General features: G+C 32.7%; 2 protein-coding genes across 2 annotated transcripts in view; one reads left to right on the plus strand and one right to left on the minus strand.

The window, feature by feature from the left end:
* Nucleotides 1–13,287, plus strand: part of LOC140431453 (chorion peroxidase-like) — a gene marked incomplete at both ends in the record, with an annotated part of 51,303 nt that extends 38,016 nt beyond the window's left edge. The window contains 2 exons of the mRNA XM_072519380.1: nt 7,563–7,873; nt 13,147–13,287. Coding sequence (XP_072375481.1) covers nt 7,563–7,873; nt 13,147–13,287 — 452 coding nt within the window. The remainder of the gene's footprint in view (nt 1–7,562; nt 7,874–13,146) is intronic.
* On the minus strand, nt 356–2,600 carry LOC140431451 (uncharacterized). The gene is given in 4 exon segments (XM_072519379.1): nt 356–1,291; nt 1,293–1,690; nt 1,758–2,286; nt 2,439–2,600. Coding segments are annotated over 4 exon segments (2,025 nt in total).
* Nucleotides 13,288–16,443: the final 3,156 nt, after the last annotated feature.

Consider the following 16,443-nt stretch of genomic DNA (forward strand, 5'->3'; position numbering starts at 1 on the left):
ATTGTTTTCCAAATATAGTTTACTCCTAAAGTTATAGTTGACGAAGATATAATTCAGATATAATTGAAGACCTTGGGACCAGAAGGGGACATGCCACAAAAGATTATTTTGGAGAAAACGTCATTTTAAACTTATTTTCAAATCCTGAAATCCAAATTTTACATTGTTCTCGGAAGTAAGGTCCACAATCGTTTGGAAATATGTTATTAAATACACAATAAAAGTAACAAAAATTTTTATTGAACGGTTTTTGAGTTTTTGAACATTTTTTGAAAAAATATGAGGCTTATCCCCTTTTGAACAAAAAAATATATTCTAAAAAATGAACATAAAATGCAACAATGAAATAATATATTCAGTTGTCAATATTTTCAATATCCGAAAAGTCGTCGAAATGTTCAATATATTCCAGTGATTCATTATCAGTACCTGGTAGAATCTGTTGGAAGGCACCAATTTCTTCATAAAATTTTAGGAAAGCTGGTGGAATAAACTGTAACAGCTGGGAAATATTTTCAATTTTTTTTCTATTTAGTGGAATAGGTTCACTGTATTTTGATTTCAAATCCCTGGAAAGTAAAATTGACTTCCTCATACCTTTCTTTCCAATATTAACTGCCTTATAGTCTTCATTTATAAGATGTTTTATATACATTATGTTAGGTTGTTCAGATGAAAACTTGAGGCTTGATATTTTGGAAAAGTTAACTTTTTCCTTGTCATCTGTATGGCTTTTTTTCGTAATTTCGCTTTGGAGTTCTTTAAAAGAAAAAAAGTCGGATTGTTTCAATACAATTACCTCAAAGCAGTTTTTTCTTTTACATTTTCTCACTGCTTCGTACCAATCGTCTGGAGTATACACTTGTTTTAATCGATGACGCTTATACTTTTCAATTACTGCGAAGTCACGGTCACCTGGTAATCTCGTATGCCCTACAACCAAGTATTTGTGCTCAATAGAAGTGAAAATGCCTTCTATAGTAAGTTGTTGCCATAAACAAATTAGAGACCAATTTTTGTTTTGGCCGCTGCAGTTATCTGTATACACTATAAGTTTATTAGCAGTGGGTCTATTAGTTCGAAAATGTTTATATAAAATGCTGGCAATTTCATCGCTACCTCGCTTGGCAATGTTTTCTGGCCACATGTACATGAAGGCCTTTCCACTAATACAGTCATGGATGCCGAGGTTATAAACCCATGCCTTTCTCAAATAGAACGCTGCTCCCACTGTTAAATTTGGCACTGGCATTGCCTGTTGTAGGTCAAAGCTGATAACCATTGCATTTCCCCGTGGCTTTAGCCTCTTCTGTGTCCTTTTTCATTAGATCCTGCATGGCCTGGGCACGTCTTTGATGTAACTCCAAATCAATTTTCAGTGTCTTTGCAATTTCTATGTCAGCTTCATTACTAATTTTCACATTCATTGAATCACATACTTTACAAGTATCGCTCTTAGGTAACTTAAAGCCTATATTAAATTCTGAGCAGAATATGCGCCTATATTTGTCTTGGGTTACTGCCACAAAATTATTTTGGCGGCACCACTCAAGATAATAATCATGATATAAACTGGAAATTGAAATATCGGAATCTAGGTAGACTTTTGTTGGGTTTTTTTGTCTGCTGTAATGGCTTGTGTATTTTGGTATCAAATTAATATGCTGTCTAACATACTCACAGTGTTCTTCTGTTTATGTGTCTTTATGTGTTTTATGTGTTTATGTCTATTTTCTTGTTGTTGTTGTCATGCTTACCTCTTTCATCTGACTTTGGAGTAGACGCACCTTCTTTATTTTGGTGAACCATTTTTTCAATACGTTTTTTTGAAATGCCGTGTATGGCAAGAAACTCTTTCTTACAAATTTCAATTTCATCTCCATTTACTTTGACTCTATATTTAACTGATACATTTCTGGACGAATGAATTCCTTTTGTTTTCTTTGGGTAACTTCTCTTCTTTGGAATTACTGTCATAGTTGAGAAGAGGTAAATATTTTGCTTTTCATAATTACCCAGGTTCCAAAAGGCATTAAATATATCATTTTCCTTACCTGCCAAAAGCTGTCTACACTGTTTTGTGCAACCGCAAGGCGCACCTAATTTTTTTGGTTCTATTTTCTTCCCTTTTGTATTTATATATTCGTGACCTAGATTTCTTTTAGTCTTGCGCTTAATTTTTTTATGCCGTTGGGTATTCTTGTGTCTCCATCTAGAAGGCGCCTTCTTTTCTGGAGTTGGCAAGACACCTCGAGAAGTCTGTGGGGTAAAAACCTCTTCATTCTCCTACAATAAAATAGGTATTTTACTAAAAAAGGATAAGCCACAAAAAACCTTTAGAACAGGATAAGCCACAAAAAACCTTTAGAAAAATCCTAATGTTTTTAGGTTCGAAAAATGTAACATAAGGGGACAAGCCACATATTTAATAAACTTACCATTTTTAAGTTGATATTTTCCGAATCGCTGCTATTTCCGGACACTGTATAGTCTTTGTCATCTTCGCTTTCATTTAAAAATGGATCTTGGTCACTGTGATCAGAATCAAACTCAGAAAAGTCTATTTTCCGTTTACATGCACGGGAATGTTCCGCCGCCATGTTGATTGCTACTGTGGCTTGTCTCGTTATGTTGAAAAATAAAGTAATGGTGACACAACGGGACTTAACTACAGCGGCGCCATCAATAAGAAAAAAGTTGAAATTTTCTCTTCGGGACATTAATACGGTCTTAAAGTGGGCGATTTCTACTTTAACTCAATTTTGATGAAATTGTGGCTTGCCCCCTTCTGGTCCCAAGGTCTTCAATTGGTTATTTTATATATATTTAAATTTTTTTAGAGCGATTAATAGTAAACAAAGAAATTGCGATAATGATATGTGGATGAATCAATACATTGGCATGCGGTTTATATAACTACCATTCATTTTAATGATGGGGATTCAAAAGTGTATTATGATATTACAAACAGTATGACTCATTTTAATTAATTGATTGTTGGTATGTCAATTAACCACAAAATAAGGTAATATATTGTTACGAATTAGCGAATTAATTACCTCAATTTGTTATGTACTCATAAAATAATTATACATCTATAACTCAAGAAAATAAAAATAAATAAAAAAAGTTGACATTATTGAAGGTGCATTATTTATAGTAGAATGCGCGCGTATCCTACAACAGCGCGCGTATTTAATAACTTTCGGCTGAAGCAGTAAAAATGGTGCTGAGTCTGAAGCAAACCATTCCGATGTACCGGGTGGTCCAATAAGCCGATCTCTCGGCTATATATCAGAAACTATTCATGTTATAACTTTAGGAGAAAAAATTCCTTGGTAAAAGTGGCCAAGAGAAATCGCTGGAAATAACTTTCAAGTTTCTGGGGTAACCGCTAGGGGGCGTAACCTGTGAAGAAAACTTTGAAAACCAGTTTTTTTGGAAATATGCCCAATTATACCAAGTGTTAAATGAGTAAACTAGAAAGAGGCATTAATTCTGCACAAAGTTGTTTAAGTACTTAGTGGTGGGGGAGAGTGGGAAAGTATTTGTGGATAAATACCTATAACTTTGGTTTGGATCAACCGATTTTAACGAAATTAGTGGCATTAGTACTGTTTCATCGACTTCGAGAAGGCATTCGACAGGGTCCGACATGAAAAACTAATAGAAGTACTGAGAAACAAAGATATAGACAGACGAGACTTACGAATCATTATCAATCTGTATTGGAATCAAAAGGCCAATATAAAGATAGAAGAACAAAAGTCCGAAAATATAGATATAAAGAGAGGAGTAAGACAGGGCTGTGTTCTGTCACCATTACTGTTTAACGTGTACAGTAAAGCCATATTCCAGGAAGCGATAGCGGATCTGGGTGATGGAATCTCTGTAAACGGAAAAATAGTAAATAACATAAGATTCGCTGATGACACCGTTATAATGGCAGACACCCTGGAATCGCTACAAGAATTGGTAAATAGAATTAACGATTATTGCATTAGATACGGACTAAAAATAAATAAGAGAAAAACTAAATTCATGATTGTCTCAAAAACGCAACATGGAAATGAAAGATTAATGATAGAGCAAACCAAAATAGAAAAAGTAGAGAAATATAAATATCTGGGAACCTAAGTTGATGACAAAAATGACCAAAGCAGAGAAATCAAAGTCCGAATTTAAACTGCAAGGCAAGCATTTGTGAAAATGAAGACAATGCTTACCAACAGAGACCTTCAGTTGCATCTCAGATTGAGGGCTCTAAGATGTTACATATTTTCTATCTTACTATACGGAATGGAAGCTTGGACATTGATGAAACAACACATAAGGAAAATAGAAGCGTTCGAAATGTGGTGTTACAGAAGAATATTAAAAATTCAGTGGGTTCAAAGGATTACCAATGCTGAGGTACTACGACGTCTAAATAAGGAGTTAGAAATTATGAACAGCATAAAGAGAAGAAAACTAGAATATTTGGGTCACATAACCAGAGGAGAAAAATATGAGCTGCTGAGAATTATTATGCAAGGAAGGATCCAAGGAAGAAGAAGCATAGGAAGAAGACGCATCTCCTGGCTGAAGAACCTTAGAGAATGGTTTAACTGTAGTTCACTACAACTTTTCAGAGCAGCAGCCAACAAAGTGACCATAGCCGTTATGATATCTAACCTTCGATAGGAGATGGAACTTTAAGAAGAAGAAGAAGTGGCATTAGAAAGAGTGTGGATGAATTAATTTATATCAACTATAAAATAATTGAATTTAGTTTAAATTGTCATAGGTAGAGGGTACTTTCGAATAGAAAAAATTAAAATTTGTTTTTCTTCAAAATGTTTAATACAAACACCTATTTATTGTAAATTATAATAGATCTGGATTAAATTCGTAACAAAATGGTAAGTGTAGTATTGACTCACCCTGTATTATAAATTAAATTAAAAAATAAGGTACTTTCAAATTTTTTTATAGCAGAAGAATCTTAATGTTGATACCTATTTTGACCATTGTTATTTCATATGATTAAAAATAGTTTTTTTTTAACTATCTAGGCTACGACAATGAATTTGACATGGAGTTCATATTGTTTATTTATTGACAGCAGTCAAAACGTTGTTAAGAAGTGTTATATTATAATTCGAATTCAAGATTGCACTCTTTTCAATAGATGTTAATATTGGTAATATTAGTAATTAGTTATCAATACTAATAATTCGTGATAAGTACATCAAATGCAAAAATATATGATATGGTTGGAGTTTATTTCGAATGTCACCAAAATGCCGCTATTGCCTCACGTATATATTCTGTAAGATATCCTGACAGGAGACATTATGGCAAAGAAGTATTTGAAAGAAAGGCAAGAAGATTAAGAGAAACTGGTAGTTTTCATCATCCTTGTTTTAAACGACGTAGTAGAGGTATGACCGAAGATAATTCAATCAATGTTCTTACTTTAATTCAACAGAATCCACATAGAAGTAGTCAGCAAATCTCTATAGAATTAAACATACCCAAAACTACTATTCTAAGGATTTTAAAACATCACAGGCTGGTTTTTTTAACCACAAGTTTTAGTAAATATAGTGGTTTCTTTTTCACAAGTATTTGTTGTTCTGTTTTTTAGACTGCATCCTTATCATGTAGTTCTCCATCAAGCTTTACATGAGAAAGATTTTGATGCAAGGCTGGATTACTGCAATTGGATGTTAGGTCTGCTAGAAGAACAACCGCATATCATGTCAAAGATTTTGTGGACAGACGAGGCTACGTTTAATAGTGCGGGTGGTGTTAATCTGCATAATATGCATTATTGGACCGAAGAAAATCCGCACTGGATACATGAGGTGCAGGTTCAATGTAGATGGAGTCTTAATGTTTGGTGTGGTATAGTTGATGGAAAGATCGTAGGTCCATATTTCTTTGATAGAACTTTAAATGGCGAAACATATTTGGATTTTCTGGAAAATCAGTTGCCTGTTTTATTGGAAAATATTTCCTTACAAATAAGAAGAGATATGATATTACAACATGACGGGTGTCCTGCGCACTTTTCCAGGCGAGTTCGAGATTATTTGTACGCAAGTTATCCAAATAAATGGATTGGAAGGGGAAGTATATTTTCATGGCCAGCTAGATCTCTCGACTTAACATGTCTGGACTTTTATCTGTGGGGAAGATTGAAGGACTTGGTGTACCAAATTTGACCAACCGCGCGAGATGACATAAAACAGCACATTATAAACGCAATAAATAGTATATTAAAAGCTGAGATTGAAACAGCTGTTATGTCTACGCGCGAAGGATTACATCTTTGTGTGGACAACGATGGAAAACAAATTGAACATTTAATTGGACATTAAGTTTTAATGATAGAGATATCTGTATGATCTTTCACATATTTAATTTTAAGTTATAATAAAGGGTGAGTCAATACTATACTTACTTATGTTTATGCCTTTTTATTCATATCTCGAGTTCGACCAAAGCTATAAACATGCGGTTTGCTTCATTTTGTTACAAATTTAATCCTGTTTATTTACAATAAATAGGTATTTCCATTAAATATTTAGAACAAAAACAAATTTTAATTTTTTAAAATTTGTTTTTGTAAATTTTTTTAAAAAAAATTTAAAAAATTACTTAAACAACTGTGTGCGGAATTCAGGCCTCTTTCCAGTTTACTTATTTAAAACTTGGTATAAATGGGCATATTTCACAAAAACTCTGTTTTTCAAATTTTTCCTCACAGGTTACGCCCCCTGCGGTTAATCCAGAAACCCAAAAGTTATTTCCAGCGATTTCTCTTGGCCACTTTTACTAAGGAATTTTTTCATAATTCATAAATCAACAACATAAGGAATATGTTTTTTTAACACGCACCCCACTTTAAACTAAACTAAAATTTAAGGGCCTGTTATTGGTACAATGTATTAAAGTATGGGAAATTCTGAAAATTACTAGAACCAAAAAAAAGCAAATGGAGAAACCATAAAATTATTAAATATAGCGAGACAACTCTGAAGAGCACTGAAAGTGAAAAAATATTAGACATTTGGGTAGTTTGCTAGGTCGCGAAAAGTATTACATTTCCCAATTAACTATTAATGTTAAATATAGGAAAAACGTGCTGTTGGAAAAGTTATCATGGGTGCGCAAAATTAGAAATTGAAACGATTAGTCTGTGAAGAACTTAGTAGCACAGAACAACAGTAACCAATATTATCGAGACACATGAAAAAAAAATTCATAAATATTTTTTGTAACTTTGAACTTTTATCTAGATTAATATTTGTAATTTTGTAAGTACACTATTCAATTTCAATATAATCCAATTTCCAAAGGTTGCTATATATTGTTTAAACAATTCTAACTTACTAAAAAAATTAATTAAAATTCAAAAACCATTGTAATTATCATAATGTGTGACTCATGTTGTCTACGAAATAAGAAAAAACTACACTATGGTTTACGATTTCCTGGTATAATATAATTCGTGACCACAGATCATTCTAACAATTATCTAAACTGTAATTTATTACCTAATCTTTTTTTTGCAGGTTACCGTGACCAAATGAATCTAGCCACTTCCTTCCTGGATGCATCGGCGATCTACGGAAATACAGACCAACAAGTGGAAAACCTCCGCACCTACGACGCTGGTTTGGTTAACGTATCTGCATGTTCGGCGTGCAGATCCAATGCTCTTTACTCCGCCATCCTAAAGGAACACAATAGGGTAGCAGTAAATCTAGCGCAACTGAATAAACACTGGAACGATGAAGTGTTGTTTTATGAGAGCAGGAGGATTGTTATTGCTGAATTACAACATATAACTTACAATGAGTATCTGCCTATTGTTTTGGGAGAGGTGAGGAAATATTATCACAAAAAGCATAAATTCATCATTTAGTATTAAATTAAAAAAAAATCATTTTTCGTATATGTAGGGTTTATTTGTTTTTTGAAGAAATATTGGTAATTTGGAAACAATTATCAAACGATTTGTGGGTTTATTACTATCAACCTGAATTTGGGATTAAGGTGACACGCCTGGATACATTTAGTGCTTAAGTAAGTCCTTTTACCCTATGACGCTCGATATGCAATTAAGATATGATCAGTGGGCCTCAAACAGTGGGGCGTTAATATTTAATTCCGATCGCTTGAAAAGTAAAAATATTTAATTTCCTGTATTTTATATCCACTAATAATATTGGATTTTACTGTATCAAAGGCAAATAAAATAAACATAAAATGTATATACAGAGCGTGTTAAAAGAAGTGGGGCGGAATATTTCGAATACTCGAAATTATTTGTCGACATCAAATGTTCATTTATTTTACTTAGAGTGAAAATTATACGAATGGTTTCGCATGTAGTAAAATTGGAAAATACTTGCCAATTTGCTGGTATATCCAAATTTGAATTCAATGCATCCAAGACTTTACGTTATGTAGACACTGTATTAAATATAACATTGAAACAAATTGGCACTAAATCAGTTTCGAGTTTACAGCAAAACAAAATGTTTAAACAAGTGTAGTCTAGTAATTAATACCAAAGCTATTGAGAGTATGCAGTCCAGTAATTAGATCAAAGGTACTTTATCGTTTAACTAAAACACACCACAAAGTCCGAATTGAATTCCCGAAACAGTTTTTTGTTACTTCTTTTTAGCAAACGATTTATTTGTCCTATTCACTGTCTGATATTTCACTATCAGAGTCGTCACTATCTGAATTGTCTGTCCGAATGAGTAGAGGCCGGACCTCATCTATAACTCGTTCGGTTTGAAAACACATTCAAAAGATTTGAATAATTATGTCTTCCGTATGTCTAATACAATTTTGCCATTGTTCTGCCTTTATTTGTTCTATAGATTTTTTCCATAAACTAAGAACGCTAGCGTCATCTGTTGTTTTGGATGCATATTTATCACAAAATTTTTGACTATCCCCAAACTAACTCAATTGCAATATAGTGGCAGTAGTACGAAGTCGAAGAACTTCATGGCCATATTTTAAAAGCCATTTGGTCAGTAACAAATTTCTTTTAAATTTTGTGCTCGCCACACCTTTGAAGTAAATCGACTTTTAAAAATATGTCACTAATATGATATGATAAATTCTCTTTTCTGTCAACCACAACTTTACTTCTTCTTTTGTCCAGCTGCTTAAAGGAAATTTATCTTCTACTCTTAAATGGTAATATGCATAATACAACACTATTGTGAATGGTCGCTCCAATTTTTTTAACAAATTTTCTTCAAACAATTCTTCAAAAATATTTGCATTCATATTTCCATGGTAATCACCTGTATGCTTTGTGGACGAAAAAATTAAACTAGCGTCAGGAACAAAATCGTCATCATTTCCATCATGAAGTATAATGTAGCGTTTACCATTACCGGAACGACTAGAAATCTAAAAATACAACTTGCCTCGGACTATCAGACGTTTTATTTTTCATGTATTTTCTTAAAAAATGTCACCGTTTTGAAACAATATTAGAGAGTTTACACAATACTTGTCTATTGTTTGTCTTCTTATATCGAAAACCTAAATGTTTCAGCACTCTCCACAAACTTGTTAAACTAATATCACACAGTTCCTTGTCTTTTATTTTTTGTAACACAGCACTAACTGTTATACAGATTGAACCAATTTAAAACGGAACATACAATTTAATATATGTCTGTTTGAACTGCATTTGAAATAGTGGACCAATATAAAACTTGGACAAAAATAAATACATACCCGGTGATAGACATTGTATAAAATATCGTTCAACTATCTGTCTCCTTTAAAGGAAAGAGGAGCTTGCCTAATAGTCGGAGAGATAGAGCCAAAATTTTGAACTGATCAGTAATATGACATTTCTCTATTGGAATATATTCATTGTAACTGGGTTAAGACTTTGCCTTACAGGCGGACGTCCCTCGTGGTACAGGGGGTGGCTATACAGGGATTAAGTTGAAATTTTTTTCGGAAAAATTAACGATCGATAATATGGCTGAAAATTTGCCCAGAGTAAGATCTTGGTATAACTAGACGAAATCCCAAAGGGCGGTCGCGAGAGTGGATACATAAGGGGTGGCGGACAGGGGTGAAGTTGCAATTTTTTGGGGAAAAATTAACGATAAGTAATATGTCCGCCATTTTCATGGCTTATTATTTAGCCCCTAAAAACTCTAAATCCAAAAGGGCGGACAGCTGGATTGGTACAGAGAGCCACAAAACGGGGTCAAATGTACCACTTGCCTGCGCATTTTAGGTCTCGGTAACAATTTTCAAACTGATTTTATTATGATATTTTTATACCGATTGATTTGAAAATTTGTATGCTCACTTCTGTTACTATTCTGAGAAGCGTCAAGTAGAGTTTTCCTCAAAATTTTCCAAAAAAATTTCCGTAAATGAAAATTTTCGTAATTTTTTGAGGTAAAATCTAATTTGTAGAATCCTTTCAATTTTCTGTAAGTTATACCATGATTTTTTTCCAAAAATTTTCAAACGATTTTTCCGATAAGAAAAAAAAATTTAGAAAAACTTCGTCATTTTTCTCACTCTCATTGATGTTATCACATTCATCATCTTCGTCACTTTCACTTTCAATAATATCACATTCATTATCTGCTTCATTTTCAATCACTACTTCTCGAACTGATTCTGGCATCTGAGGTCCACTAAACCATTTGAATTTATATGTTTCATCTTCAAACTCCCAACCATGTTCTTCAACAATCAATTCTGTTGGTACTTTTTTATGAGCATTTGTCCAAATATTTGAAATATAATGAGCTCGCAGTAGATGTTGGTGTAATTCATCTTGACATGGTGGTAAGCTTGAAGCATCGAAATTTTTTAGTTTTTTTTTTTAAGGCTCGTTCACATCATGCAACTTATACTGCCGGTTAAATAGTAAAAATCTGACATCGTTTACTTTTCTTTTTGGAATTGTTCTCGTCAGTCCTGTTCCATATAAGTGACTAAGGTTTCAAAAACTTCATTACAATCGAAGTCAGTTTCACCAAGTTGAATAAAAGATACTTGATACTTATTACATTTAGCGCATGCGTCTAGAATTACTGATCTAAATGAACGCGCATCATTATTATTTTAATATTTTAAAATAGTAATGATGCAAAATTAATGTCCAAACAGAATTTGTAAAATTATAATTAACTAATGAAAAAAAATTCAATCAATTTGAAACTTAAAAAAAATATTGAAAATATCTACAAATTAAATTTCAAAACTTAAAGAATTGATAATTCCACTATTAAATTGATTTTTATTAATAATTATTTGTAAAATGTTAAAGGAATTCTACAAATTGAATTTTACCTATTGATAAATAGAAATAATATATTTTGTATTTGATTATTAATGTAATAATAAATCAAATTTTTCTTATATCTGAACAATCATTATTTATGCAATATAAATTTAAAAACCTTTTTATTGTAATAAAAAATAAGTAAAATTACTATTTGTTATACCAAAAATATTTAATAGTTAACATTATAAATTCGGCTCTATCTCTTGGACTATAAGGAAGCGATAAGTGGTTTGACAGCATAATAACTGCTTGTTTAGTCTAGTTTTTTCAGTGATTCTAGGCAACCTATTTGGGTGGAGTTTTGACTTGTTCTTGAATGAGTTCCGAATCCAGTAGCCCGCTGAAGTATTGGATTTTTATAATATAATTAGGTATTTGAAAACCTTTTGTTGGCCAACCACCTAGAGCGGAGTTGAGCCGAAATACATTGATTTTGTATGTTCCGTTTTAAATTCGTTCAATCTGTATGTTCTTTGGCTTTATACATATTATATATAATATTTTTAATTGCAAGGTTAATTGACTGGTGCAAATCTAAAGTTTTTAAATGTCGACGATTTCTCTTGCTTACTTTATTTATTTCATCCTCACTCATATTATTAATTCTTCGGAATGTCCTCTCTGAAATACCGCAAGCATCGCATGTGCGTTTATCTTATCTGCAGCAGCGCGGAAAAGCTGGACATATGTTGTATTGAACCAGATTCTGAGGTTCTTTAACCAAGATGTTCTTCTTCTTCCTGGACCTCGATTTCCAAATATTTTTCCTTGCAGGATGGCTTGAAGAAGAGCATATCAACACCATAAAAAAGGACAGAGAAGACATAGCATAGCAGCATTCTTACTTTTATATCAAGAGAGAGGTAAGAGGTATTCAAGAGTTGGTCCATTCTTCATTTATTATGGTGCCGAGGTAGTTGTAGTGCGTCACTCTTTCTACAGGGGATTGGTTGACGTAGAGTTGACCTTCTGTTATTCTTTTCTTGCTAATTATCATAAGCTTTGTCTTCTTAACATTTATATTGAGTCCATATTGTTGACTGTAATACGTGATTTTGTTCATAAGAACTTGTAGGTCTTTTACGTTGTCCGCAAATACTTTAGTTTACATCTGCAAAACTGTATACTGAAGGGGTTAGATAGCATAAGGTCCCATTAAGATAAGCTTTAAACAAACGACGAATAATTGGTAACTTCGTTTCTTAAAAATTGTAATTACAGCCTTTTGTGGCCGATATTAGACGAGGCTTTCGCATAGATATTGACTCATACTTTGGAGAGGGTCCATGCACTACACCATTTGCTGTCCTCAGATAATTAAACAGATATTTATCAGATTTGTTTAAAAGATTACGTTTTTCTACAAAAAGGGCCTAGACTGGGGCGGATCTGTTTTAAGGTAGATGTAAGAAGTGGCATTCGGATTTTTGCAGACATAGTTAGGTGATAATTTTAGTAATAATATTTGACTTAAAATAATCACTTTTTTTAAGTTATCCTTTGGGCCATTTCTTTTGGTATTTGTCTACATTTCTATTTTTTCTCAAGAGTTGGAAAGAAAGGAATGTTAAATAGGATGTCAGACAAGGCAAAGAGCCCACGTATCTTACATCCCGTAAGCACTATGTTGCAATATTTCGGATTTGGACAGGGTGGTATTCTTAGCACAAATTTCACCATAATATCTCATATTAATCCGCGAGTGTTCATTAATAAAGTACTAAACTATAAGCATAACAACTATACTGAAGAAATACGTTTTAGTATTTAGATATTTTTATACTATTTTTATTTTTCAGGAAGCCATTGTACATTCTGAACTGGAACTGAAGACACATGGACGATTTGCTAAATATTCCAGTACTCAAAAAGTTGGTGTATTTAATGAAGTAGCCATATCTGCCTTACCGGTTCTTCTGTCAATGTTGCCAATTAGTGTGGTAAGTATGCTTATTATATTATATATATATATATATATATATATATATATATATATATATATATATATATATATATATATATATGAAAATCTCGGGAGGGGAAAAGTTTTCGGGAAGAACCGCGTTGAGAGTTTAATGCTCGAGCTTGAGCTTGAGCATTGAGCTTGGGCATTAAACTCTCAACGCGGTTGTTCCCGAGAACTAAGTGATTTTCATTTATCTTAGATAAGCAGTAAAAATAAATAATTATAAACAAAAATATATAAAGATAAATTTGATCGTTATTGTTGAAAAAATTTTTCTGATTTGAATGCCGCGACTTTAAAATATTGCTTTCAAACATATTATCTCATGAGCCAGGCACATAAAAGAAGTAACTTAATACGAACTGATTACCGTTTGACCCATCAAATCGATATCTTTCTTGTTTAAAGTGTTTCTTTCAGATAATTTCTAAAAGCCTTTATTCTTTGTGGAAGTTACATTTCTTCTATGTTTAAAACACTTCTGGAAAAACAAACCATTATAGACAAGTTCAAGTTTGATGACCGTTTTTTTTTATTTCACTATTTTCCCAACAATTTTTATTGGATTTTTACTTTTCAAGTTATTTTTAGAACACTTCTGGAAAAACAAACCATTATAGACAAGTCCAAGTTTGATGACCGTTTTTTTTATTTCATTCTTTCACAACAACTTTGGTTGGATTTTTAAATAAGAATATGGTCGACTCGTTTATAGTTTTGGGTTTTTGTATTTTGTGTTTTTGGTTTTTATTTTTTTAATAATATGCACTATTCAACGTGAAATATTAAGTAGGATAGATAGGTCAGTAAACAGTTTTTTTTCGGAAAATTTTGACGAAATTCGTCATAAGACAAATGAAGATCGCGGTTATATTTGGAAAACCATTGTCAAATAATAAATTATAATGCCGCATTATCATATAATCCAAACCGAGTTGATTCTGATTTGGCTGTAAGTCGACTCGAAAAACATAAAAATCATCACACAAAAATTGTCACTTTAATTATCAGTTTTTGATTATGATACACTTAGATATTATTTCCTATATAGTTATTAAAGTTCTTTTTCAGATTCTAATTTAGACATTTTTGTTACTTCATCTCTTGCGCGATCGCCCGATACTTCTTTTACCACTTGGTGATTTGTCCCTTGCTATTTTAACGATTCTTGTTTCTCTATTCTACTGATGTCATTGTGTCATTCTTGTTTTCAACTTAGTTTTCACTCGTTTATACCCTGTACATTACAGGTTGTTCGAACCTCGTCACTCCTTATTCGGTCTCTCAGTGTATTTCCTGTAATTCTTCTGAGTATTGTCACTCCTGCTGTTATTAGCACCCGCTCTGTTTTGGCTGTGTCAGGTCTTGTTTCTGATGCATACATAGATAAAAATTACCGTAGGGAAATTTATCGAGTACTGAATAAAAAAGGATTTTTTTATTCAGAAGGAAAATAAGGTAAGAAATAACGATACTATGTCAAAACAAACATATTATTAAATCAAGCATTAAATTTATCGTACTTCAAAAGTTTTTATCAAAAGGAAAATTTACACTGTTTATTAAAGTCTTCAATGCTGTTTGAAACTGAATAACTAGTCTTTCTTTTTTTTAGTTTTTATCCTCTTTAATATCGAAAAGCATCTTTCAGCTTTAGGATGTTAACATAGGCGTAGTCTCTAAAACTTCCAGCAGCTTAACAGTTTTTTGAAAAGTATATAGGTATGATTTATTTCTTTGAAAGTGAAAGTAAAAGGGGAACGGCTTCAGAAATTTATTGCAGTTTTTCTCTTTCGTATAGTACTTGCAGTTCTGTTTTTACAGGTTTTTTTTTTTCTAGAAATGAATATACGGCAACAGTATCAGAGACAATTTGTCTGGAAAAGTCTTTTTGATATTCGTTAAAATGTTCTTTCATAAATATTGCAGTAGCTACTAGATGTCCTATAAAAGTAAATCGAGCCCTAATCTGTTGTAAAATAAAATCATAAACTGCCAATGCTTCTATTTTTTTATTCATTGAAACAGATATATCGGAATAAGGACAACGTCGCCTTTTCTGAGGAATAGGTTCATCGGTTTCTACTAGCTCTGAATCTAGTTAGCCAATAACTGTATCCATTTCATCACGAAGTTTTTGCATTGTCCTTTCAAATGTTTACAGATTCTGTTTAGCCTTAGTGGGGTCAGTATGAATCATCTGCAGTTGCTTAAAAAATATTTCTACATGTGGCATGATTTTATGAAAAGCTGTTAACTGAAATATGAAATCTTTATTCCGTATTCTAATTTTACATATACCGGCTTGCTTAATCGTTTAATTCAATTTAATACATTCTCTAAAATATCCATGACTTGTATCAGCTCATTTCGGTATTCATAAACTGTATTGACTCCACGTGATTGAAAATCATAATTTGATATTGGAATGGCATTCTGTCCGGAAGAATTTCGAATCGAATAACTAGTTCGTCTAGTACGTTTTCGTTGGTTCTTACGCCGCCTAGATTCCAGGACCCTATCTTCAGGTATCTCTTTTTCTTGCAGCTCAGTTCAGTGTTAGCTTTATGTCTTGTATCGCTTCTTGCACTATTTTGGTGACCAGCTCTTCCACCTTGTGTGTTAGTTCGTTTTGTAGCTTTTTTAAGATCAAGATGTTATTTTTAGGTGCTTTTGTGGCTTGTGCGTATGACTGCCCATCTATCCTCATTTGTTGTTGTATCCTGGTGTCTGTAGGTGCTTGTATTCTAGGTCTTCCAATGTGGGTAGTTTTGGCATCCTCCATAATTAACGGGGCGTTGCCTCTGACAGTTGGTACATTTAGCCTTTTGTTCTGCTGAAATTTTGCAGAACTTTGTTAGGTGGTCTTCTCTGCACTTAAGACATCTTGTCTCTTTAAAGCATGTGTTCTGGCTGAACCTGTGACTTTTTTCCTCTATGTATCTTTTCATGTACATAAAATTGGTGATATTTTACCCCTTAGGTACATAATCCTTTTTCACTTTCCTTATAATAAACGTGTGCAATGGTTTTTTGTCTGCCTTTCTGGATTTCATGTGGGTGATTAATTGTAGCGATCATAAATTGGTATTGTGCAAAGTCCGAATGAAAACACCTATAGGTGATAACA

This window comes from Diabrotica undecimpunctata, unplaced genomic scaffold (assembly GCF_040954645.1).
Source record: "Diabrotica undecimpunctata isolate CICGRU unplaced genomic scaffold, icDiaUnde3 ctg00000929.1, whole genome shotgun sequence".
In the NCBI taxonomy this organism is placed as follows: domain Eukaryota; kingdom Metazoa; phylum Arthropoda; class Insecta; order Coleoptera; family Chrysomelidae; genus Diabrotica; species Diabrotica undecimpunctata.